We start from the raw sequence: 27,980 nt of genomic DNA, 5'->3' as shown, positions 1-27,980 counted from the left end.
AGTGTAATTGACATCAAAATTCAAAGTCTTACTTTAAAATCTGTGCTCACATTTGTAATACTTTGGTCAGTTAATAATATTATTTATTTGAATGAATTAAATAAGCTGTTTCATGTCTATCCTTGAATCACTTAACTAATCAAGGTCGATGTAGGATATGGAAAGTAATTAGTAATGAGTAACTAAATACTTTTTGGACAGATTAATTTGGACAGTAATCTAATTACACTATTGAATATGTAATGAGTAACTTACCCAACACTGTTTAGTACACTGCCCAACAACATGTTTAGAGAAAAGTAATTACCAGGCATTGAGCAAGTAACGGTAGTTTAGTTATTTTGTTCTCACTTTACTTTTCCGTTACATCAATCAAATAAAAGAAAGGGCTTTTAAGGGTGGATGGGCATCGATTTATAAATGCATACCAAACTAATATTAGGTGGTATTACTCATTGTTATCACCTTTCGAGATAGTTTATTCGGGAACTCTAAGTTTAACCTCTGAAGCAAGGTTTGACTGAACCATGAAGCTTTAAATGTCATCCGTATTTTAAAGATTGGGGCTTAATTGACGATTTAAATCATTTGAACATTAGTAACGTTTAAATAACAATCATATTATATGTTGAAGCACTTTCCATTTGGTGTGCATGCAGACACAAGTTGTTTGCTTATAAAATATACTAAAAATATACTTTATCATTGGAGAAGACTAGAGAAACTCTTGCCCGGATTCACAGGCAAGGGTGTTAGTCCCACATTAAAATGAATGTTTGTGCTGTCTTAACTAAAAATAGCCTGCCCTGACATATCCTAAATATGTAAGTGCCACTGTTTTGTCTCAAGATGCAAACCAGTATGTTTTTATCTAAGGCATCTTTATAAAAGCAACTGAACTATCCTAATTTAACTAAGGCGTAGTCCTGGTTTAGGCTAAGCCTTGTCTGTGAAACCTTGCTTTTGTGTTCCGTTTACTTCGTAATGCTTATAATTTGTTTACACTTGTACCTCAGTTGCATTCTTTCATTATTTATAGTTTGTTATTGTTTAAGGTTAGCCCCCTAAATTCTGGTTGCATAAGAAAGCAACATAAATCATTCTTGGTGTATTATGTTTAAGGGGCCAGATAAGAGTCCAACTGTTCGTAGTTGGCTCCTCACGGTTGTACTACAAATCCCAAATGCTCTTGCGTGGATAACCGTGTCTCTTAAGTAAACGTCTAGAGCAGCCGTTTCATTGGCTGAACAGAATGTCAATCAAAGCTTCATCGCCCAATAGACCCATCGCTTCCTCTCAAACTGTGGCGGCCATGTTGTATCCGCGGGGGATTGGAGAGCGTACGGAACAGCGTCTGGCTCCAGTCGGGAGTACACGGCGGGGTTCGCGGGCTTGAACTCGTGTGGGTTTCACATCACAGATTCGCACTCCTCGTCATGAGCCGTCCGTCCTCTGCGGGTGGTGCGGCCGGAGGACTCGGAGCCGGTAAAGCAGGAGGAAGTAAGCACGGAGGCTCCGGAGCAACGACCGCCTCCGCGGCTGCGCTGCCGCCGCCGCTGCAGCCGCAGCAGCCGCGGGGGTGTCCGGCTCTGTCGTAGGCTCCAGCTCGGTCACCGCGGCCCCTGTAGCCCTTCCGACGGCGACCCTACCGGGGCAGTCAGCCGAGCTGACAGCGCTGTTCGAGTGTCCGGTGTGTTTCGACTATGTTCTGCCTCCGATACTGCAATGCCAGGCAGGGCACCTGGTGTGTAACCAGTGTCGCCAGAAGCTCAGCTGTTGCCCGACCTGTCGAGGCCCGCTCACACCGAGCATACGGAACCTGGCCATGGAAAAAGTAGCATCCACTCTGCCGTTTCCGTGTAAGGTAAGAACTCCCCCCATTTCACACCGGGATGAGGTACTCGTTCATGACAAACCGAAAGTTGCCGTCATGTTGTTTAATGGAGACGCAAGTGCAACATTGGAAAGCAACTTTGTTGCGTGTTTTTCATTCTGTGAATGATGAAAGCAACAGTGATGAAAGCACAGGAATGATGACCGTCACAGTTACGTGTCATTCAACGCTGTGTGATGATCGTAAGCAGCGAGTTAAGGAAGTGTCGCGTGTAACTAAAGCTCAGGTGCCACAGGTGCATATTACATCAAGCCAATGAGATTAATAGATCCTCTAACTTCATATCTTCAGCCTTCTTTCCCTTCATCGGTTGTGTTTTGGATTATATATACACCTCATTACTAAATTCCTGATAATTGTGATGTAAATGAGTGCCCCACACAACAGAATTCTAGAGGATGGCATTTACTACAGTAAACTGTAGTAAATTCGTAGATATCAACGTTTGGTGGAAAAAAATGCTTGATTTGAATTAGTATAAATGTCTAAAGTTGAAAAATATCATTGCGCAGTCTTTAGTTAACTTTGATAATGGCTCCCACGTACCCTAACACAGCACAAGGGTTAATATTAAAGTATACAACAATGTTTACTACCATTGGTTAATGCTGGATAATACTTAGTATACTATATTAAATATACTATACTAAGTTATATGCTTTGTATACTATAGTAGGTACTAAGTATTATTTAATTTGGGTAGAGTTTATTTCCTTGGTTTTAAAGGGGTGATATGACACTGCTGAAACAAATATTATCGCTTGTTTTAGATGTAATGCAATGTGTGTACACGATTTAAGGTTCAAAATGCTGTATTTTCCACATACCGTGCATGTTTGTATCTCCTCTTTGCCCCGCCTCTCTGAAACGTGCAGATTGTTTACAAAGATCTTCGCTCTGAAAAGCGACTTGTGCTCTGATTGGCCAGTTAACCAGTGCGTAGTGATTGATCGAATACTGCAAGCTTGTGACGGAAATGTAACGCCTGTTACCATATTTGGAACATCATGTTTCAAAGCAATTTTGCTGACAGGTAGACCCACCTCACTTGGGTATACATTTGGGTGGTCTTAGTTTGGCTGGTCATCATTCATTGATGATTATTTGCATTTGAAACCACTGTATTTACTCATTTTTAGCCTTTTTCTTATTAAAATCATTGAAAAACTGATTCAGTTCTTTTATCATTCCTTGAAATATCGTTGACAAGCCCTTTTCTATATTTCTTACACTTGTATATTTCTTTTCACTATGGTAGTTTAGGGTTGAATCTTCTGTCCTAACATCACCACGATTACATCATCTTTGCATTAAACTTGTATCCCTAATGTTATCACTGGTCTGTGAAAGTTGATCAGCACTCTTGTTCGTCGGGGTAATGTTTCCTCCTCACAATGGCTGTAATCGGGACATGTCGACTGGTACGTGATGTAGTGCTGTCTTTAGAGCGTGAGTACTGAAGCGAGACCAGGCGTCACTTGAAGAAAGTAGCCCTTAATGTTTGTAGTGAAAGCAAAGATGGTTGTACTGTTGTTTCAGGAAGGGAGTGGTTACTTGATGCGCTGTTCCAGTAGTTAGTTCACTTAAAACTGAAAATTCTGACATCATTGACATCTGTAATCATGCAAAGAATTTTGAGTTGAGCTCTTCTTTAAAACACAAAACGGAACTTGCTAAGGAACATCCTGGCAACACAAAAGTAAATGAAGACAAGTACATCAAGCTCCAAAATAACAAGTATCATTACAATTGTTCATACAGGTTGTTTACTGTATTTAAAATCTTCTGAAACTACATAATACTTTTGGACCAGGGCTGGATTGGTAGTCAGGATTATGATTCTTGGTGTCTGACTGATGCAAATCTTTAAAGAAGCAATGTGGAGATATTAACGGGATCTAGTGGTGAGGTTGTGAGGAATTGCAACCAACTGCTGATCCCTCCTTTTCGAAGCACTAATGCCGATCTCACAGGACAAAGATTCTCTTCTTTGCTGAAGGAGATAACATATTTACGAAATGCACTTTGTAGAGCAGTTTGTCCGTTTAGGGCTTCTGTGGAAACAACATGGTTAATTCCATGTAAGGGGACCCGCTGTGTATGTAGGTAAAAATATTTAATTCTAAGGTCAATACATCCTCCTTAATACTACACACAGCATCTTAAGGTGGCTTGTTGACAAATTCTGTGCAAAGTTTGATATAAATTATTTTTATATTAATGAACACATTTATTTCCTTCTAAAATGACATAAAATAATTTTGACCTACAGAAGGACTCTGGTCAACCAAACAAACAATACTGTTTAGGTCACGTTTTGTAAAGCAGAAGTTTAAGATTTTGATTTTGATTTGAAAATTAGACAGACTTATTCAAAGCAGTGTAACCCATCTTGCTTTTGTGTCTTGGCATTATTTTCAAGGCAGATTGTTATTGTACTTCACCACATTTAATTTAGACTATAAGCTCACAACTTAAATACAGCTGTGCCCTCCGATATGTTATTGCGCACACCAGATTCATTAATAATGAATGTAATTTAATTTGTGGATTGATTCCGGAATTGTTGGAGACCAAATCGCAATGCAATCTGTGAATAGTTTTTTCCTCCCACCCCTGCGGATGCACTTGGCATTGTGAATTTTTTGATATTAACATAAACCATTGTTGGAAATAAAGCATTCTAATGGCCACATGTTTGGGTTTAAAAATATAAATTGTTTGTTAGTAATGGTAAGTTAAGTCAAACAGGGATGCCAACTTGTCACATTTCAGCGAAATACGTCTTGCATCATTGTCAACTTTTTTTCACCCCGGTGTGTTCGCATCCCTGGTTAAAGTAATTAAACCTATGGATGCCTTATTTAAGGTCTCTTTAATGTCAGTAGCACAAAATGTGTGCTTGTGATTCGTTAACTATAGTAATACTTCACTTTGCAAACAAAACATGTATAATATTATTCAGTTGGTATTGGAATTTTGAACACCCAGCAATGGATGTTCTTTCAGATCTTCCTCTCAGGGCGGTTTCTGATCACTGTTAGCACACAACAGGTGTTATTCAAGAATTAATATTCTTGAGTTACACCTCTGAAACATAAACCACACTTCCACATTCCTTAACTACTAACAGAACCCTTCTAGAATGCTTGATTTGGTTTATAAGAAGCGGAAGGCTACAGGATGAATTGAAAAGGAAATGGATGAATTGGATTTCAGCCGCCATATCTCCTCGGATGTCTTTAGTTGGAGCACCTCATGTATGATGTCTGATTGGAGCAGAGCCTGAAGAGTCTGACAGGAAAGGAGCAGTTCCTTTGAGCTGTCGAAAAACAGCTTTCTTCACACGCCAGGCGGGCGGCTGTGTCCGGCTGGCGTTCGTAAACAGATTAGACATGGATACACTTAGTCCCCTTGGGCTGGGACCGTGTTTTGCTGTGTAAGTTTATTTTGAGCCTGTTTTGTGGGTTTGTTAAAGACACAAGCTGCTGTCACTATGAATAGAGATGGGTGCACTGCAAATTAGAGGCATGTAATGATCCCGCTACCAGTTTCCCTCATCATAGCCTATTGAAAGAGGAGAGCTCCCTGGTGTGGCGAATAGCGGTGACAACTAGATGCTGCGCATGTACTGCAATGATTGCAACCTTGAGCGTAATACTTTCAAGCATCTGTTTAGAACAAGACAACAAACAAAGATTTGCTTGAAAAAACTGTTTATATAAAACAATAAAGATATATATTTTGCATAAAGATTATTATTATTATTACTATTATTTTTATATATAATCGGCCCATAATATATATGGCCAATATTTCAGTTTTTTTTTGTTTATCAACACTAATAAATCTTGCCGTTCAGCCTGCCTTATAATGCATTATCTCTTTAGTTCTTTAAGATAACAAGAATTATCGATTATGATTCATTTTCAATATGAAGTTCCGAGACTGTACCTTTAATAACATTGCTTTTAAATATCTTCATAATTTATTAAATATTTGGTGTTTATCTGTCCGTGATTAATATATCATGTTTTAGGTTTGTAAAGCTGCATTCTGCATTCTCATTATCACCCATTAAAAATACATTAGTTGATATGTTTCTGAATATAATTTTGAGTACTATGTCAACCCGACCTGATCTCACGGGAATTCGTAACTATTTCACGAGGTGGCTTATTCGTATGAAGGAGAATGATGGGAATCGTACAAAAATATATGATGATTAGAAAAGTTGTACTGAAGATCTGACCCTACACCCACCCTAGGGGTGTGACAATATACCGGTATTGATATTAATTGGAATATTAAAAGATAAAATTGTCAAACTCGTGTTAATTCTACACATCATAATATCGTAAACTATACAGCACCCATTTAAGATTTCACCATAACAGTTACAATACAAACTCTCTCTGTACCTTCGTACACGTTTATTTTAAATGTGACCCATTGCCCAACTAACATACAAAACACAAAATTAAAAATGAATTTCACTGATGGCCAATTTTTTTTAATACACATTGGTAAAGATCATACATCTATATGGTACCGTTATGACGCAATAATTGTGAAGCGAAAGCTGGATATCAAAACTGCCCTGTCCCACCCCTAAATATAATGTCGCTGGCGAGAATGCAAATTGTACTTAAACTTACAAATAAGGTTCCACGTATTGATTTGAATAACATTAGTCGCCTCATAAAATAGTTACAGATTCCGATAAAATTGGTGTGGCTGCAATACCCTGATATATTATGATTCAGTCATTTAGCACTATGGTATTGCCATCTGATGACATCAGTAAACCATTGTACCACCACAGTTCTTTCTTTATACAGTATTGTACAAAAAGCTTAAAATAATGAATGTTCTGTAATTGTGCAAATGAAGAGTTTGGTTCCAAAATGAGAACTGTTAAATTTTTGGTTGTTTTTTTATTATCTTGTTTTTGTGTTAATTAGCTGTATTTCTTTAGTTAATATGACTTCAATCAAAACAAACCAACTGCATTTTGATTGACATTAATTGGAATGCACAATTAAAAAACATTTCATTTTGGAACAAATCACTTCATATATAGAAACAAACACAAGCATACAGTTTGTCATCAGACATGCACACAAATATGTCATACACATCAGATAAATGCACACACACGCAGAAATCTCTCCAGGCTCTCTGTGGCGATTAAAAAGAAACTAAGATTAATGGGAAATCAGCAGCGTTTTCACACATGAGTTGCACAGAGAGGTGGATCAAAAGAGCATTTTACCGCCCAGCGTTTCCTCCCCCTCCTGCGTAACATCCTTCATCGTATCTCTGGAGGAATGAATGCGAGGGGCCCGTAATTAATTTCACAGATGAGTTGCTCACAGGGTGACTCGCTCGCCTCTTCGCGTGGAAGTGGCGATAAAGGACATGGTCAGCATATTGACATGTGAACTTCAGAGGACAAAGTCTTTTATTGGAACGCAGAGAATGACAGAAATGAAAGAGTGACAGTATCTCTGGAGGGCCACGGCATAAAGGATGACCCAAGTGACATGCTGAGGTTAATGCAGAATGCTTTTAAAGCCTCGTATACATTCACCAAAGGTATAATGTAGGAAACTGTCATCTTCAAATTTCTCACTTCCAAGGTTCCAACTGGTCGATGGTATGAAATTATTGTCGCCATTTTACCCATAATGATTTCTCCTGTGTTTATAGAGGACATTGCATAAACACATACAGAGGTTATCATATAGAACATGGCTAAGATTATAATGTTAGAGGCTTGTAAACAACAGATTTTATGAGCAGCATATTTGAAAACGACAATAAAAATCATCAAATATTTAACCATTTATAATTTTTTAAGGTTTCACGAATTAAGAATTATTATTTTTTGTTATGTAAAAGCTCACCGTATTCAAACAAATACCTGTAAGTGTCAGAACTGAAGACGCCTTTGTTACTGAAATGACAACTTTTATGACACCAGGCTAGACATGGGCCGATAACCGGTTTCACGGTAAACTGCGGTTTTGAAAATCCATGGTTTCAAAACCATAACAATTCCCTGTTAGACTGTTCCTGCGGTATGAACAGTTTTTACTCGTAATCAAAGTAGGAAAGTGTAGGAATCCCATGTTACGAGTCACGTGGCCCCTCCCCCTCCGGTTGGTGCAAGCAGTCAGCTAGTGAGTCACCTCTGTGCACCAGGGCCAAAGGAAATTAATCCTTGGAACCTTTTCCCCGTCGAAAAAGACAAAGTTAAAAAAATGCTGGCAGCGTTTGGTTACAATTAGCAGCCGAATGCCATGACTTCGGAGTCTGTGCGCGAAGGCAGCCCAGAGAAACAGATAGGCAGCGTAACGGAAGTCTATTTGAATTATAAACATAGAGCGTCTTTGCACTAACTAATCACATATTTTAAAACTAGAATACTAATTTCTCACTAGAAATACAATCAGAAGTTGTTGAAAGTTAAAACTATACTTACATTTACAGAAAACTATTCTCCAACGGGCGTTTTGGACGCCATTTCATTTTTCCGAGCTTGGCTACTCGACCAATCACGTTCCTCGCATGTGGTTATGAAAGCGACAAGTCTCTTGGGTGTGAAAAGGGAGCTTGACATAGGGAGTTTTTTTCAGAAAAGTTTTACTTTTTTCAATCTCAACACACGCTCTGAGCTGCACAAAAAGGCGCCGGTGCTGGCGTAAAAAAAAAGTGCGAAGTACGTTTTTTAAAAACACAGTTTACTCCATAGGATTATTATGTAAAACAGATGCTAGCAGTTTAAAAAAGCCGTCAAGCCAGAACACGGTTGCAATTAACATTTGCAACCATCAGTTAGCGTGTTTAGCACTGAATTAATTACTATTTCAGGCAGGTCCTGAAATGCACCTATCAATAACGTCATTGATAGATTTAACACTGCCTCAGCAGAAGAATATCAACAACGACTACTCTAGCCCCGCCTGCTAGTTTGCGAAGGACTTAAGCCATGTACAACATACACATAAATAAATGTTTGTTCAAGGGTACATTATTGATTTAAAGTAGCAACATTTATTATCATTTGTCATTTTTGGTTGTATTGCACGTCAATTGCCACAATGTTTGACAGATTGACGAAATGACCTGCTGCCATTGCGCAAAAAATACCCACATTTGACTGGGTATACCCTGGTGTTTTTGTCTGACTGTACAGTTTCGTGCGTATACCTCCCCCACTTCATTAGGCAATCCCGAAGTAATAACACATTCTGTTAAAGAGGCAAATTAAATTTCATGTATAGACGCTTTAAATAAACAGAATTGTTTTTTACCACGCTGTGAGCAATATCGTTCTTGGATCAGTCCTATAATGAGATTATCTAATGCGCTGGAATGCAATGCTCTGCATGCACCCTTTTCTTGCAGCTTTGTTGCTGCACTGTGAGCGAGTCTGTGAAAAACACTATTGACCTCCAGTGTCAGCAACATTAAGGTTTTGCCTCACAGACACATCGACGCGTCACCCTACAGTTCACTTGCACTGACGGACACAGTGATGCTCAACCGCATGAACCTCGGGGCTGCCTCGCTGCTCGCTCAGGTTAATGATGTGACATCTGCCATGCATATGTCACTTGTGCTTTTTACACAACTCTCCAATGGTTTTTTGGCTTGGACAAATGGAAAATGGTGCACTGTGGACGCTAAATGAGGTACAACGATTCACAGAAAAAGTAATTAATCGTTGACAAGTTAATGGGTTAATTGAGCTCTTGATGGACATTGGTCCTGCATGCCTTTAGCAAAGTCGAAGATCTGAGTTTTGGCATTAGGAAACGCTTTCAATAGAGGATTGTTTTTTTGGGAAAGATTCTTTGGTGGAAGCTGCTTAATTTTGTAGTGATAGCAAATGGATGGACAAAAATGATGACTTACGAAGCAGGTTTTTTGAATGTCACTCCATTGGTTGAGCCATTATTGCTGTGTCTAGTTGGTTGGGATGATAAAAAACTTGACACATTGTTAAAAAAAGTGTAGTTTGCTAGTAAAGATCAAATTCAAAACTTGTGTTTCTATATCGCCTTCTCTGTTTGAAACATAAAATAGCAGGTTCACATGTTCAAGTGAAAAGAAAACAGACTGACATTTCCTCCAAAATTTCAGCCGCAAACGCATTCAATTAATATAGTACTTACCCATAGCTGATTTTTTTATTTTTAACTAAAACTTCAAGATAAAATCTCAAGTGTATATGGTGGTTTGAGTGCAAACACTCATTGGACATTTACTGAAATTTATTTAGTTTAACCTTCAGCCCTCATCGGTTAAGCCTTGTTTAATGTCCATTATAGTTGAGTCAATGAGCTCTTTAGCCAGCCGCAATTAATCCTTTACTGTGTGACCTTTCCTCAACCCAATAAACTAGTGAGCGCTTGCATTAAGTCCATGGATAGGTTAAATAAGCTAAGTGAGGACCCAGCAGTCCTTTCTATTGATAAATGTATAGCTCAATCTCTTCTCTTCTAAGATCAGTACCTTTGCATGAATGAGGTGAAAGAAATCAAGCGGGATTAATGGAACGGTTTAATTGTCTCAATTTCAATCACCAAGTGTTTGTATCTCATCTTTACAGCTTTGTTCTGTCTCCAACCAGCTGCTTCCTCGGTCGCTCCTCGTTCACTTAAAGGAGCCTTTTAATCTGGGGCCATTTGCAGAAGTCGTTCTGTGAGGGACGGGCAGCTTGGACTATTGTGCCTGAACTGAATCACTCCCAGGAGGCTGAGCTGAAGGGGACAGTGCAGTTTGTCATACAATGGGACTTAAATTGAATGAAAGTACGATTGAACCTTGTTCCACCCAATTAGGATTTGAGGAATAGAGAGATATTGACGTAGGATGTGCCTATAAGGATTTTGTTGAGAAATAAGATGTTTTGAAGCCAGTAGTTTGTATTTTGGTGCCATACACAGGTTGGCTCTTTTTGTACCATTCTGTGTATGATAGAAATACAAAAAAATACATTTTAACACAAAATGTTTTTTTTTACTAAAATTCGAAGGTATCCCAAATTGCGCACCTACGCACTATTCTGACTGAGCCATTTTGTAGTGTAAATAGCGTATGTAGAAAATTCCTCAATGATGCCTCAATGATGCGCTCATTTAACCAAAAATTCTGAAGTGTGGAATGCTGGACACTTCCCACACTTGGAGATGGTGGTCTAGTGGGTTAAACCACTGACTGGTAAATCAAAGGTTGCTGGTTCAATCCCAGTTTATTCTTCAGTCTGAGGGTGGCCGAGATCATGTTACATCAGAAGAACAACATCCAAATTGATTTTTAATGAAACGCATTGTGTTATCGATTGATGACCTCGTCTGGAAAACCACTTAAACTTCTGGTTAGTATAGATTGCATTGAAAGTTTTGAACACTGGTCCAGAAGCACTTCCTGTTTCAATTTTTGAAATCTCTGTAACAAAATTCAATCTTAAAGGGTAACTCCTACCAAAAAGGAAATTCTGCCATTGACTACTCCCCCCTCAAGTAGTTAAAATTTTTTTCAAAAGCGCAAATTAGATTTGGAAGCTTTCTGACTTCTTAGATTTCAACTCAACCAATCTTCAAATCCCTGAAAGTGAGTAAAGACATCGTAAAATTTAGACGCGACTCCGCTGGTTCAGTATAAATTAATAGTATGCGACAGGGATACTTTTTGTGCGCAAACAAACAAAACTAACGACTATATTAAAAGACTTCCTGATTTGAGTGCAAGTTTCCAGAGTTCACTACATGCGTCGAGTGATGCTGACAGCGGATGCACTGTTATGTGGCTCCTGTGTTTGGTTGTGTTGCAGTCCGACAGCTTCCAAAACTACCATAATTTGCATTTTGGGGAAATATGGAAGGTCCTACAGATGTTAAACTACGTGAGGTTGAGTAGTTCGTGGAAAAATTTTCATTTTTGGTCGGAGTTTTCCTTTAAAGACCCCCTAGTGAAAATCAAGTTTTAATATTATTTATATGTTTATGTGGTGTTTTTAATGTTTTAAGACAAACTATGTGCAAATATATAATTTTAAACCATTGCTAAGGATTTTCTTCAGAAAACTGCTGTTTACCAGACATTTATCAAACTGTTCCAGTTAATTCAGTTCAATTTAATTTTGTATGCTGCTTTTCACAATGTGCATTTGTCCAAAGCATCTTTACAGGAGAAAATAAATAGGAATTTAATAAGAATAGATGTTATATGCTATGGATAGGATTATGGACTGAATAAGAATATGGTGTTATTGTCTGCCAAATTTGTAAATGTAAAATACTAGAGGGAAAAAAATGTAAATGTATTGGCACAAGTCTAGTTAGAAAATTGGTTCCAGAGACAAGAACACTGCTACCCATTTTGTCCAATGTTTACTAAAATATTTTTTTTTACTTCAGAAATTTATATTTGTTCATATTTGTTATTTTTTCCACTCGTATCATATGATTTGTCCTTTTTTTGTTGTACATTTCACCCTAAATAATTAGCGCTTTTTCACTAATATTATTTTACAGTGGTAAATAAATGACAAATATGAATCATATATGATGTCTATGTTGCTTGTCATTGGGATAAAACATTGCACAAATACTCTACAGATGGTTATTTTATGTCTGTATTAAATTACAAATTGAACAAATATTTATTAGTATGATCAAATATAAATTAATGTCTAAAAAAAGAAATAGTGCTGTGGGTTTAGAAGACTCGGGAACATTGGCTGAGTAACAACACAAACACACTACAAGGGTTAATGGTATATAATGCAAAACATTACCACACAGAAGGATCCATTCTAATGGCTAATTATCACCCTATAACTTATTCCCTCTATTCCGCACGTTCTCCATTCCCTTCATAGCGTTTCCATCATTTACATTTTACACTCCACCAACCCTAAAATTTCCACGTTCCTCAGCCCTTTACATTCTGCTCATGTCTGTGTAAGAGCTGGTGTATTCCCTCCAGTATGTGTGTGCGTGTATGCAGAAATATGGGAGAGAGGAATGATTTTTGAGAGTGCACATACTGGCAGTCTGCCAATCTCATCCTATCATCGTCTCGCTTCGTTCTTTGAGTGCTCTGGGTTGGGGGGGGTATAAATGATTGATTGACAGGTGGTCTGCTCTGTAGAGCTCTTCGGGGTACAGCTTTGACAGAAGTCTGCGCCTGTTGGAAGGCAAGTGATAAGGTTTGCTTTTTAGACAGCCCCTCAAGTCTGGATAGACTCTGTAACATCACAGCAACCCTGTGTATAAATACATACTGTATACGACAGGAAAGTCCACTTATTTGATTGAACAAGCAAAAAAAACAAGAATGATGCTCTGGAACATTGCAGTCTATTCAATCATTTGCTTTTGTTTTTTAATCGGTCTGTGCAGTGCCGCATGAAGTCAAACAAGCCATACAAATGTTTTAGAACACATATATAGCATAAATAGTGCATGTGTTTTAAAGTCTTGCTAGTTTAAACTTTCAAGCGATTGTTCTTCAGACATACAGTTTTAGCATGTGCACTCAAAGACGTCCTCAATCGGTGAGTACTTAAACTTAAATTTCGCATCTTAATGCGATTAAACTGTCAAATATACACTTGGTTTGAAAATCGATTTTTGAAATCGTGACCCTAAGAACTATATTTTTATATTTAGACTATTTTGTAACAAATGTACAATATATTATTGATATAATCGAAGAAGAAAAAAACGAGAGCCTACGAATCGATTTCAAATTATATTGGACTATTTTGCAACAAATGTACAATATATTATTGATATACTCATATTTAAAAGAAATTGTGAGCTTAAGAAGCGATTTCAATTTAATCGAATTGTATTCGACTATTTTGTACACTTATGCATCGTTGTCCGGGTCGACAGGCAATGACCACTAGGCTTCAGTGCCCACGCGCGTTACTTGTGTAACAAAGACAAGAGCCGAAGAAGACAGAGCTCATTTAAGAAGCCCTATAGTAGTAGTGGCAAGTAAATGGTCACATTTGTTGCAGCTTGAGATGTTAAATTCAGATGAACAAATAATTTACTTAGATAATTCTTTCAGAAAGGCGTTAGAGTTAACATGACTCTATCACAGATTTTTTTGACCTAAGGTAGGAGTTCAAACAGATCAATTCCAGCTCTTACGGTATGTGTTGGGTCTGCGTTGAGTTGACTCGTATTTACAGTTTTGGAGAGTTGTGCATCAAGCTACGGCGTAGGGTACGCGGCTCTGTGTAAGCGACGCCATAGGTTATGGCGTAGGTCCTACGCACAACTATAACTTGCGCTTTAGAAACAAAATGTATAGGATAATGTAATGTTAGTCGCTATGGATAAACGACTATTTTGCCACATTTTTTTTTCTATTTGTAGTTTGACTACATGCTTTGCAATGCTTTATATGGCTGTTCCATTTTTCTTTATTTTTTGCTTCACAGCTTGTAATGTCAATTGTTGAAACATCCGGCAAATGGCAAATAACATGTTTAAATGGCTTTTCTTTTGTATGTATTTTAGATCATTAAATGTTTCTTCTTGTGCATTTATAATGAAGAATTGCTGCAATTCTCTACAGAAAAATGATTAGTAAAAATATCTGGAATGTGGGTGGGCACTGTCACGCTCTATTGGCAACAGTGCTTGGGCAGAACACGTCTTCATTTGGAGACACAAGGCGTTGTTTGCTAATATGTTGTTGCACACCCTATTAAACATGAGAGCATGTTTGAATGTCTATTGCGACCCTGTAAGATTGAACATTTAACATATTTCCATTAAAATTGCAGTCACCACATTTGTGGAAATAATCGCTATGATTTATAATATGAAATGTCAGTTACTCAATATTAATTTTGTTTACACAGCTATAGAAAAGCAATAACAAACTCTGCACTGGATCGAGTGCTATTGTTTAATCTTGCTGTCTGTATTTGACAGTGACACTGCACCGGCTGTAGCCAACGTAAAAAGAGAAGGTTGTCTTTGTTCAAGAAGAAGCTGTTTATTCAATCCAGTTCTAATGGATTCCTGTACCTGCATGATTCCTGGAATTACACAAGACTTTATCACGACCACACTTCCCTGCCAAATAAAGCGCTTTATGCCACGATGCCAGATCAGTTCGATCTTCTCGTAGGGAACATTAAATTTAAACTGCAATCATGGGTCAATCTCGCATGACCCATAAATCCACAAGCACCATCGCTTAATTGAATTGCCTAGTTTTGAGAACCCGGTCTCTCCCTCTCTTTCTTTATCTCGCTCATTCCCCGTCTCGAGCTATACTTCATCTTTCATCATGGGCTCCAAATGGAAACACATCAGGTTTTTTAGCTGGAGGGGGTACACCCTGCCTCGGCTCTTTCCCCCATGTATGCGCTTGTTTATGCGCATATGCACATGCATGTCACAGCAGCGCTGTAATGAAATGAGATTGTGTCAGCCTCTCTCGTTCAGCCCTCTAATTGTAAGTGCCTGATTGTGCTGCCACTCATTGTCAGTCTAAAAATAGGCGGCCTTTTCCGCTGCGAGGAAGCCGAGAGGTGTGTGTTTGTGTGAGGCCAATCGCCTAGAAAGTGAAAGATGTTTACAATGGAGTGAGACAGATTCTCTGTGCCTGTGATGGTATGGGTGTAAATAAAACCTGGGGCGCTCACTGCTGAATCTGGACTTGAATGTGTCCAGGTTCATCTGAAGGCTATTGAAAGAGGTCATGGGAGGGCTGTGGAGAGTGGGAATGATGAAAGGGTAATGAAGGATGAAAAGCCATAGTATGCTGGACCAGTGAGGAGAACTCATTGGCATATGCATCAAAGCAGCCATGATAAAGAGAATTTTCCGTTTGGTGTGGCTGTTTAAACTCGAACAGTAATGATCACCATTGGGTGATATAGAGTGTTGGCAATATATTTAGTATATGTTTGCTTAGAGGTGACACATTGATGATAACCATAATCTGTATTGACAATAACGACAATATTAAAACCTGTGTTCATCGATAATGTGTTAATAGTGCACATGTATTATCAAATCTTGCCTTTTAATTGTGAATTCAACTGAAAAATAAATGGAAAGAAATAGCATAGCTGAATAGTGCTTTATTGAGTGTTATATTAATATTAATTAGGGCTGAAACGATTAGTCGACATTGTCGACAACGTCAAATATTCTTGTTGTCGAGAAGTTGTTTGATTACGTGACTTAATTTAAGGGCCTGCAATATCACAATTTGACCGCTACAGCACTGTAGCGCTAGAGTGTAATGCAGCTTTCCCAAATGCTCTCGCAGTAGAAGGACACACAGCGAGAATTATGGCGGGTTTACAAACGAATGCGAACAAGTAAAGTGTGGGAAAGCTTTACCAAATTGAAAACAAAAAAATGCGGTTGTGTGCAATGCATGCAAGGCGGAACTTGCCTTTCACAGCAGCACAACCTGCATATTGGAGCATTTATAAAGGAAACATCCCGGAGCAGGTGAGAGGTGACTGATCTCCATCTTTTTATGAGAGAATGCAATAATAATAGAAATGATATTAACAACAATAATCATATAATGTTATTATTTGTTTTGCAAAGTATAAAGCTTTGATGGAGCTTAGGAGTCAAGCCTTTTTTGATTATTATAACATTATTAGATATTACATGAGTCGAAAGTGATAGGAGTCTTATATCTTGCCTTTTTTTTTTTTTTTTTTTTCATTAAACTTAACTGTTGTCATAGAAATGCTGCTTAATGCTTCTGTCGAGAGATTTTTTTACATTTAAAAAAAAATTGGTCTGTAATATACCTGATTTATTTATTTATTATTATTTATTTGTATTTAAAAGTTTGTAGAGAGTATTTGTGTGATTCGAGTTGGACAGAATCAGCAAACTTAAAGAGAGTAATCAGTTGGTTCGTAAATTATGTATAACTCAATGTTTTAACTAGTTGCAAAAGCTGAAAAATCATTAAAAAACATACCGATTAGTCATTGAAACAATAGAAGATCAGTCGATTAATCGGTCTTATAATCGTTAGATTAATCGACTATCAAAAGAATCGTTTGTTACAGCCCTAATATTAATACATATAATACGTTGGTGTGTGGGTCCTAATGCCCAGGTATAGTGACAGGGCACTATACCCCCGAAAAAGCAATATCCTTTGGATGAGATGTTAACAAGGTCCTGACTCTGTGGTCATTCAAAATCCCAAGAAGACTAGAGCTGTTACCTGGCCAAATTCGCTCATTTGCCTCTATACATCATTGCCTCCTAATCATTCCCATATGTACTAATTGGCTTCGTAACTCTGTCTCCTCTCCACCAATAAGATGGTGTGTGGTGAGCGTTCTGGCACAATATGGCTGCCGTCGCATCATCCAGGTGGATGCTGCACATTGTTGGTGGTTGAGTAGATTCCCCCTTCCATGTAAAGCGCTTTAAGTGTCCAGAAAAGCGCTATATTAATGTAAAAAATTATTCTACCACAAGAAAAGAGAGGATCCATGCAAAATGGAATGCGACACAATAACCTTGTTTTATCTCGATTATTTTCTTTTGGTAATTGTTGAAGACCAAAATTGACGATTACCATTCATTTTCGATTAAATGCATAGCCCTATATTGTAATATTGTAAATGCCTATGAGCCCTAATGGTTACAAACTCGCTCTCTCTGCCTCCTCACACATTTTTTTTTTACCAATTAATCACTCTCAAAATACAAGTAGCCTAATTTGAATTCAATAGATTCTTTCAGCCACAATAATCGTGTGGTGAAAATCTGATAACGTGACAGCCCTAGTAGTGGCCATGTTTTTTATATTTTCATATTTTATATTGATTACCATTTGTAGAGACCAAAGGTTCTCAACCCTTTTGATTTCCCCCATTTTATTCAGCAATATTCAAAGAAATCAGAAAAACTCAATTTCTACCCAATGGAATATTTTCAAGCTATATTTTAACTGGAAGAAATCTGTTAATTATAAAATTTGCCAAATAAAAAGAAATAACTCAGTAATTCGTTTTTAATGTCAAATAATCCAATTTAAAATGATAAGTCCACTTGAGGCCCCCTTGAAAGTCAGCTGGTCCCCCTGTTATGAACTGGTATAAACAATGGTTTTACTAAAATTACAATAGTTTAACTAAGGCAACAGTAGCAAACCAGATTTTGTATAAAATAATTTATTTATTTATAAAAATTTGAATTTATTTATTCATTTATTTATTTATTTTGATAGAAAATGTATGGTATACTCTTTGACCTTATATTCATTTTCCCTCACGGCATGTTCGTTCACCTGTGTACGTTCACTCGCGTACTGTTTATTCATAAATCTGCCCTTCAAAGTACCGCAAGGGAATTAACGTGCCCGAATCTAACATAAGACCTGTAGATTATGTCCTGCTTTTAGCCCCAAATGGCTGCACTACAGGCAAAAGCGAGAGAGAGAGATGGGAGAGAGAGCAGAGGAATGGGGAGGTGAGAATCCCCACACATATACACTCCTCCTCCCCCTCCTCCCTCCTGTCGTGTGCAAGCGCGCTGCCACTGCTGCAGTCCAGAATGTTTTTCCCCGTCCGCAGCTCTGCTGAGTTGTCACCCACCGGAGCGCAGCAACAACAGAGAGAGAGAGAGAGAGAGAGAGAGAGAGAGAGAGAGAGAAAGGAAAAAAAGCCTGTTTGTTTTGCAGCGATCGCAGTGACTTGGACAGCCGTGTATCTGGGGCACATTGTGACAAGAGACTACGACAGCTCTCCTGATGACTGGGTTTTAAAGCTCTTTTATTGGAAGCTGGTCAATTTTAACCGGTTGCTGTGAATTGTAGATTCTGTGGCTATTTGTGTCTCTGAGAGCTGTCCTGCTCCGTTGTTTTTTTTATCGGAGTTGACTGAGAACCTTGAAACGTGAACTGCGAGAAGCAGTTTTTTGGACATCTGCATGGAATTTTAATGATCTCAGTGACAGTCTGTGTTTGACTTGCGCATCGCAGGAGGATCCATAGAAAGTCCACGAAAGGACTCTGCTGTCCGCCGTGCATGTTTTGAATTGATAGATTGTTTAGTGTTCGGTGTTGTTGTGTGTTTGTCTGTCAGGCGAGGGAGCTGCGACGCTCTGACGGATCCTGGCGGTAGTCGCGTAGCTTTCTCGCTTTCTCACTTTCACTTGTGTCCTTCGGACAAACGGCATCTGTGTCAGAACTGGATGTAATTGAAGAGGCATTGAACGTAATTACTCATCGCTGCCGTACTCACTCGCACTTGTTCAAGAGCACTCTTGGGACTGATGTTTTGCTTGAGTGAGCTAGTACAGTGTGTTCAGTTTGCCTCCTCCGCTTTTATGAGGTAACAATTCAGAAATAGATCATTTTGAATGATTAAATTACTCCGGTTTAAGACTTCAGCTAATAAGAATGCAAGGACTCTCAACATATTGTAATCACGAGGAAGTGAAATCTCTTTGTGTATACTGAGCATTACTGTGGTATATTTTGGACACCAGACTAGCCAGATTTTGAAAGGGAACTATTTTGTCAAAGAAAGGGATCTATTACTGTAGGGTTGCATTAGAGGTGATGTTGTGCCCGGCTTCTTGTTTCCCGCTCCTGAGGGATTTATCCCAGTTACGATGTCTGCTCAGTTGGCCGCGGCAACGAGGGGTTTTTGTCGCAGGCTCAACTCGACCGATTTGTCACACCAAACCGCTTCCAGGGAGAAAGGTGAGTAGTACACCAGATTTTTTAGGTCTCCAAACGTTTTACAGTTCTTGTTTATTTGCTGTTTGGACAAGTAACATGTTGCCATTAAATCATTTACATTAATGGATTTTTTCATCAAAAGTGATTTTCAGTGCATTCAACGTTTAAATTGTATTTGTATGTGTTTTTCCATGGAAATTGAACTCCTAACCTTTCCCACAACTACCAGTTGAGGAACAAATACTTGTTTTTAAGGCTGCACGATTAATCACATTTGAATCACAATGATTATTTATGCCTCCTACCGATTATTTAAGCATAATATTTGCTATATTAATGTGTTAATAGCAATTACAAAAAACATTATACATGTAATGATAAGGTCAAACAAGAAAAAGGGGAACAATTAGGTAAAAACTGACGGAATAATCGTGATTATTAATCGCGATTAAAACTGAGGAAAATCATTGCGATTACCGTTTGACTCATTATCGTGCAGCCCTGCTTGTTTACATGTTTAAATATGTTTCAGCTGCCACTCAGCCTATTTATTTTCTTGTCCAAACAAATGGCATACTATATTGCAATACAACACTCTCAATAGCCGTCCAGCTCAATAGTAATTCTACTGTGTTCATACAGACACATTAGACTAATTACTCCATAAAATGTAATTGAATAGCTGAGCGAGAGGCAGAGCCAGTTTCCCTCCCCTTAACCGAATTACTCCAGCCTTCACTGGACCAATTTCAGCTTTGAAACTTTTAACTAAATTGCTATTGATTTCTGAGTGGAAGAGCGAGTGGCTGGGCTTCCATTTCAGTGGTATGGTGGGGTGCAACAGCTCGCCACTGATCAAGAGAAATCAGATTCCCCAGCGCTGATGCACAGACTTGCAACAGACGTGCGAGAGGGCCCTGCAGACACGGTTGTAATTATGACCCGGCCTCTTCCCGGCAGAGATGAGGTCACATGTAGACACCGTACCTCATAAGAAGAGGCCAAGATGATGGTGGTGATGGTTCTCCTGCCAAATTCATATGCGCTCACCCTGCCCTTGAGGGAAGCGAGAAAAAAGGGGCCGTAATGATCTCCTCACTCTTACCAAGCTCCGTCTCGGGGGATCTGAGCTTGGAGACACCATCCTTTTAAACTGACACTTTAGTGATGGCAACTCTAGGTCCTCCTGCTTGTTAAGGAAGGAGAAATAAGTCTGCATCTCATTCATTTTGCTGTGAAATAGGTGTACGGGAAACATCGATAGTTGGGGCTACCAGCTGTCTAGATTTGTAGGCGGACGCATCATTCGGTCAAAGGAAAGGTACCTGTGAACAGAATGGCACTTCAAGCACAATGTGTTTTATTTTTATCTGCCAAGTTAAGCATATTTCTATGGTGAACCCTTTGTTAATGTTGCCGGTTTAACTAGTTTGGACTTGGCGTAAAAATAGGGCCAAGACAAGGACAGGGGAAAAGGTCTATTTAATGAATTATTTAGTGCGGTGAACTACATTTTAGTATGCAGTTTCTTGAGATTTACATTGAACAAGTAATACAATTCCCACTATCAGATCTCCTGTTTGCAGAAAAACTGTACGCCGTTTTGAAAATTGCACATTTTTAGCCTGAGGCAAGACTTAAACCACGAATAACGCCTTAATAAAAAAGAATAATGGGCCTGAATATCATTTTTTCACTGCCCCTTTCAGTGCTCAGGTTTATTTGATGTATATTTGTTTATTTAAACCCTATTTTAATTTCGACTGGCAAGAAATTCCATTATTAGAATATCAAGATTCCTCATCGTTAATCTAAATGAGCACATCAAGTGAGTTCCCCTCTCGGCTAAAATGCCAGGATATAATTTGCAACTTAAATGCGTAAAAAGAGTAAATAATTTAGCAGCTAAGCTCCCTGCCCGGGATCTGTGCGTCTCCACAGGCTTGTTTGGCACAGCGTCAAGGGTGCACTAGAAAGGGTTCACTTCACTTCTTTCGGCGGGTTTCTGGAGCCATGTACTCTGATACTAGATTAGAAATTGTAATTAACATGAATGAGAGTGGTAGGCTGGTCGTTTTATTTAAGCCGGTGGCAGATTTGTTTGTTGGCTCTGCGCTCTTAATCTAAAATGGTTATTTTTAATTGCGAGCATATTTCCACTTGAGGTCTGCCGTCATTGTCTCAATGTTCTGATGAGGTGTTAACATTTACAGCTCGTTTCTTTGTTTTAAGGACACATGTGCAAAATGTACGTGATGGGGTTATTTTCTAGAGTACGCCAAAAAAAATCAAGAATCAGCAAAATCTCTTTACATACACGCAGAGTACATTAATACAAAATTTAATTAGCTTTTATCCAGAGCAACAAGTGCATCTCGTCCCCCTGGCAAATACTTCACTTCCGGCCCAAATCCCCATGTCTTCAGCTCCGACAGGCTCTAGACAGCAGCTTTATCACCAGCACACGGCCTTCAGGATTAGACCTCAAAATCCTGTCATTCTCTCATTAAAAAGCTGGATAAGAGGATAACTGTCCGATTGGGAGGGTAGAGATGAGGTGCCAAAAAACCCTTAACACCTCCAGAAATCAGATTGTTTGACTTTGAAAGAAGGGCTGAGCAATGAGGAAGGATTCGAGAAATTAATTTGATGGCATTTGGACACGGTCCACGTCCTAATGAAAAGATAGTTTTGAAACCCGGTGTCATGCGGTTTAGGTGCGGTATAATGATTCTTTCTCCACAGCTGTTTCTTAACGGCTTTTTACAATAAATGTCAGCGTCTTAATGCGGTTACAGCCTCTGGAGTCCTCTGGACCCCTGGATAACGACTTTCCCTCATTGATTTTTGCAAGGCAGCCAGTGACTTACCACTCCGATTAATAATTAATTTGGCAGATACTGCCAAGCACACCCATGAGGGGGGCAACCCCCCCATGCCACCATAAGCTAACCTCAAAAATAGACGGTCTAGTGGCGCAATTGATATAAATGTATAGGATTTACATGGACTTTCTGGAAACTTCATGAACGGATCAGTGTCATAAAAGATTTTGAAGACCCATTATGTACAATTTGTTGGGAAATATACACCCTACCATGTGATGGGTGGGGAAAATTCGTTTTTCATGCTAGAATAAACAACGCTAGACTACTCATCTCATTCAAAACATGTACATGTTTCTTTCCTCTGTGGAGCACAAAAGAAGATATTTTGAGAAATGTCTCTGCAGTTTTTTATCTATATAATGGAAGTCAATGGGGTCAAAGTTTGGTTACCAACATTCTTCAAAATATTTTCTTTTGTGTTCTTCAGAAGAAACTCCTACAGGTATGAAATGACATGAAGGTGAGCTAATGAAAGAACTACGTTTTTGAGGTGATCGCTATCCCTATTGACTGTCCAGACATAGTTCCATTTTTCCTTTGTTAGAGAAACAGAATATCTTATCCCTTTTTGAGCCTATTTGGGGATTTTCTTTCTTTCTTTCTTGTTTTTAATCTTGAATTGCAAACCTTTATCCAATTTGAGTTGAAAACATCCTCTTTAAAGCAGCTCAACGAAGCTGATGGGATTCTCTGAAATGGGCATTTATCAGGCTATTGTGGGATTTCATCTTTTGTCAATGTAGGTATAATCCTGTAGGTTAGTCAGGGTGATACATTTTCATGTGCGAGATGAAAGTCATGCAGTGTGCCCATTTCAGCGAAGTGAGCGGATCGGGGACATACATTTGACCTTTCTTGATATTCCTTTCCTGAGATAATCAAAGAGAGAGCTTTGCTGTGTTATTCATCTTCAAGCAGCCTGATCCATCCCACTCATTTTTCTTAGCTACATGGACGCACACGTTGGGGGTGTGGGGCTTGTGTTACGCACTGACACATGGTTAGCAGAAATGTTGCTTGTATGGCAGGGACACGTATGAATAGACTGATCAGTGTGTGTAATTTATGGATTTGCTTCTAATGACATTGATACATCGCGACACATGGCCTAGTTCCTTCTTTTCTTTTACCTGTACATTCTTCTCTGTCCCCCGTACCCTTCACCTGCCCTCCTCAAATCCCCTTATCCTTCCCCCCCTTTCCCCTTTTCTCTTACCCTCGCTATTTCTCTACACACACTCATCTGTCTTGCCACAATGTCTCCATTTTAATTAGTATTTTTGTTTTGTGTTTATTTATTATGTGGTTTTATGTACTGACCAGGACTAGAAGAGAAATTGTGTCTCGGACCTTCCTGGCTTATAAAAAAAGCAACAGTAAATCTTCCTGTTTTTTTCATTACTTACCCCTGCACTCTTAATTTGACCAGTTTCGCTACTTATCCCGGATTATAAAACCAGCTCATTTGCAACCATGTCTTATCTCTTTCTTTTGTTTCCGCAGTATGCCTCGGCCGGATGTCTGCTGTCTCTGCACCACACCGAAAAGCCGGAGCACGAGGAGGTGTGCGAGTTCCGCCCATACACCTGCCCCTGCCCGGGGGCCTCCTGTAAATGGCAGGGCTCCCTGGAGGCCGTCATGCCACATCTCATGCACGCCCACAAATCCATTACCACCTTACAGGGGGAGGACATTGTCTTTCTGGCCACGGACATCAACCTGCCGGGGGCCGTGGACTGGGTCATGATGCAGTCGTGCTTTGGCCACCACTTCATGCTGGTTTTAGAAAAGCAGGAAAAGTACGAAGGACACCAGCAGTTCTTCGCCATTGTGCTGCTCATCGGCACGAGAAAGCAGGCGGAGAACTTTGCTTACCGCCTCGAGTTGAACGGCAACCGCAGGCGACTCACATGGGAGGCCACTCCACGGTCCATTCACGATGGTGTGGCGGCGGCCATCATGAACAGTGACTGTCTCGTATTCGATACTTCTATTGCCCACTTGTTTGCCGACAACGGCAACCTGGGTATCAATGTCACAATCTCCATGTGCTGAGGTTGGTGTGTCATCCCAGAATATAGCTTTTCCAGCGATCGAAACCCTGGACAACTGCTGCTCCCGATCAGACAAGAGGGTTTGAAGACAACGGGTGGAAGATGTATTCATTTTTGTATATTTCTGTTCAAGACCCATCCGCTCAAACTACGCAAACTGAAGTTTCACTTGTAGGTTAGCATGCTAGATGGATGACAGGAGGTTTTGAGTTTAAGAGAGGTGTGGCGAAGTGTGCAGGTGCTGGTGCAGTTCAGGTTTTCTTTTGGACACCCCATGGACACCATGACCTGAACACGCATCACTGTCTGCACTGTCACTGACACGCATCACAACCATAGCAGGTTTTGGCTGTGTATAACATACTTGAAAGTTCTCCGTCATGCCCAAAACCACAAGACAAGACAAGAAATCAGGATCATCTGATCCATCAGGCCTCAGAGATGTGCAACTTGGGGCACAGTCTAAGCATTAAGAGTAACATTTGTCTCTGAAGGTTCCCCCCGGATTGGCTGATGGCACCATGACAATTGTACATGGCAATGTAAATGTTAATCTCCTGGATTTCATGTTTGTCGAATATCTTTATGAAACCGTGCCCAGTGTGTGTGGTGGAAATAAAATTTACTTGCAAAAGGCCTGTATAGCCACCATGTTTAGAATCTGATCTCTTGATTTCTTATTTGACATTAGATCTTTTTATAAACATCTTTGCTATCATTTGTGAAACTTGCAATAGAGAGCTGGTTCAATTCTCAGTTAGCAGATCATTAGCTACCTGACAGAAGGCTACAGCCAACTTTTTCAAATCTTCTAATAGCCATCATATGATCTTTAATGCCACATCACAAATATGGTTATATTGTGTTTAATACTTGATTTGTTTGTTCCGTACCACTTTGGCTTTTAAGTGTATGTTGTCCCGTCACCAGTGACTGCATGTAAACAATGTTGTCTTGTTTAGTGTGTTTACTTTCTCTCTTTTATCAGAGGTTGTAAATATACCAGCAAATCCGGTTTTGTTGATATTTGCTATTATTGTTATGTCTCTTCGAAACTGATCGTTTAGTCTAGACTGCACTTTTGTTTATTCGAGTTCTTTTCAAAATCCACCAAGAAGCAAGCAATTGTTTACTTGCTCCTTTGGTCAGCAAACCCACAATGCCTTGCTTGTAAACTCCGTCTAAATTTCAAGGTCTGCCTTTTTTCAGGACTTCGTCTCAAATTCAGGTCACAGTCCAAACCTCCAGTGTCTTGAAAGGACTCGAAAGAGACTAAAAGAGGTTTTAATGGGTTGGAAGGACATTACACACTCACCGGTCAACTTATTTGGCCCTGCTGGGGTTGTAGGTACACTGTTTAACAGAAGTACATAACCAACAGAGTCTTCAATGAAATACCTCTGATGTCTGTGCGAGAACAGCAATGATATCCCTGAATACAGGTGGTTGCATGAAGAGATCCCAAGTTTGACGCACAACTTAACACCCTCAGCTCTCTCTCAGTCTGCGACTGAAATGTTTTATACACATGTTATAGAGGAAATGTATTCTGCTTTGTTGACAAATTTGTACATGAAATGGACCCATTGAAAAATATATAAATGTTGAGCTCATGCACTCTGGTCAGTGTCTAAAGTCCACAGTCTCTCGTCCCTCATGCTGGTACTCTCCACATACAGTTGTCATGGCAACAAAATATGCTAATGAGAAATCTAGCTAATTCCAAGCAGAAAATTCTTGTACTTTTATTAAATCTCAAATCCAAATCATGTTTTGAAGCTTTTTACATAACCGTTACGAAATGAATGGTTTTAGTCCACATGGATCATTCCACTTGAAATTTGTAAAAATATGAGTCGTGTAGAATGCACTTTCAGCGTGCTGTATGACAAAAGCAGATGTGTTCTAAACAGTAGGAGTACATGCATGTAGATCACAGCCCCTAAAGGAAGATCCTAGCACAGAATATGTCAAGAGCAAATGTTGACTTACAAAGCTTGTGCTATAAATGTGTTTGAGTAACAATTTGTTTTGTAAGCAATCTGCAAAAAAGGAAAGAAATAACCAATGGAATTCAAAGGAAATACTGTATAACAATACATTCAGTTTTGATCTATTTATGACTACCTTACTTATGGCTCTGTGACAGACAAGATATAGTTTGTTAAAACAAAGCACCAACCATCTGTCTCTTTCACAGCATTTCAGAATCCCTTTAACAGAAGTGAACTCAAAACTGAATAAATGCATGTCAATGAAGTGAGCAGCTGGTCTCCAGAGCCGTGTGCAGTGCCTCACAATCAAGCCATCAGGATCAATATCGTGTAGCACATCCTAATGAACTTGTGAATAAACAACTTCCTGTCAAGGAGTAGAATACTTAACGTGTGTGAGAGTTAAGTGGTGAGCCTCATCCAGTATTTCCTGTGGCCACCCAATGTTGGACCATTAACATGCATAACTTCCTAATGGATGAGAGATGTAATTATGATTTATAATCCGAAAATTATTCACAAGTTCTTTCATATTTTGTTATACGAAAAGTACTGCTGTAATAAGAGACTTTTTTGTAAAATATGGATGTTAGAAAACGTGGAACAATAAAAAAATTCACTGAAACCACAGCTATAGCAATAACATTTACTGTAATGTACAAGACTTGGATATCTTAGCAAAATATATTTTTATTTTCTGTTGTAGATGAAGATTTTTAAACAATGATTTTACAGTGGACTTTTAAAAAAAAGTATTTTTATTTGTACAACTTATTGGTTTATTTCGGTAAATACTGTGATGGTCAAGACACTAAAATCCAAAGATTTCATGTAAAAAAAAAAAGAACATGACAATGTCTAAATATCAATAAGACCGCTTATATTTACAGAAGACCGCTGCATCCTAAAACCAGATGACGTAAGGAAGCTGTTTATATTTTAGATGCAGGTAATGTCCCATTATGAACTGATGTGAACATTTTTATCTGTATTTTTAATAGAGGAATCACGGTGTAAGGTTAAATTCATTTCAAACAAAAAGTTGACCTTTAACCTTTAGTATTGACATGGTTGTGTAATGTCTGAAAAAGATTCCTGATTGGCCCATTGGGGGTTATTTAATTGGCAATGAAGTTAACAACTAAAGGCTATAGCAGGTTTTCTATATGATCCTTTTTATCTAACTCAATCGTTTTAAAAAGAACAAGAATATCTCTTGATACGGTTTTATAAGCAGTTTTAGAAATCAACAGATGCTAGTTTTCCAAATTCAACATGCATCAGTCATACTTTCTGGTCGTCTCTACCTTAATGTTCAGCTAAATGTTTATGACTAATGAATTCTGTTTATTTATACGGAGTATACCCATGTAGTTCTGTTTCATCTTTTGCTTGTTTATTCAATATGTTGTGGCTAAAGAGATTA

At 38.8% G+C, this 27,980-nt stretch overlaps 1 protein-coding gene across 1 annotated transcript; it reads left to right on the top strand.

Moving 5' to 3' along the window:
- The first annotated feature begins 1,291 nt into the window (after positions 1–1,291).
- siah2l (seven in absentia homolog 2 (Drosophila)-like) lies at positions 1,292–26,182 on the top strand. The gene is given in 3 exon segments (XM_056730687.1): positions 1,292–1,539; positions 1,542–1,864; positions 24,010–26,182. Coding segments are annotated over 3 exon segments (978 nt in total). The 5' UTR covers positions 1,292–1,436; the 3' UTR covers positions 24,562–26,182.
- Positions 26,183–27,980: the final 1,798 nt, after the last annotated feature.

This window comes from Triplophysa dalaica, chromosome 19, assembly GCF_015846415.1.
Source record: "Triplophysa dalaica isolate WHDGS20190420 chromosome 19, ASM1584641v1, whole genome shotgun sequence".
In the NCBI taxonomy this organism is placed as follows: domain Eukaryota; kingdom Metazoa; phylum Chordata; class Actinopteri; order Cypriniformes; family Nemacheilidae; genus Triplophysa; species Triplophysa dalaica.
The sequence above is the reverse complement of the archived record's forward strand: the minus strand, read 5'-3'. Positions and strand labels throughout refer to the sequence as shown.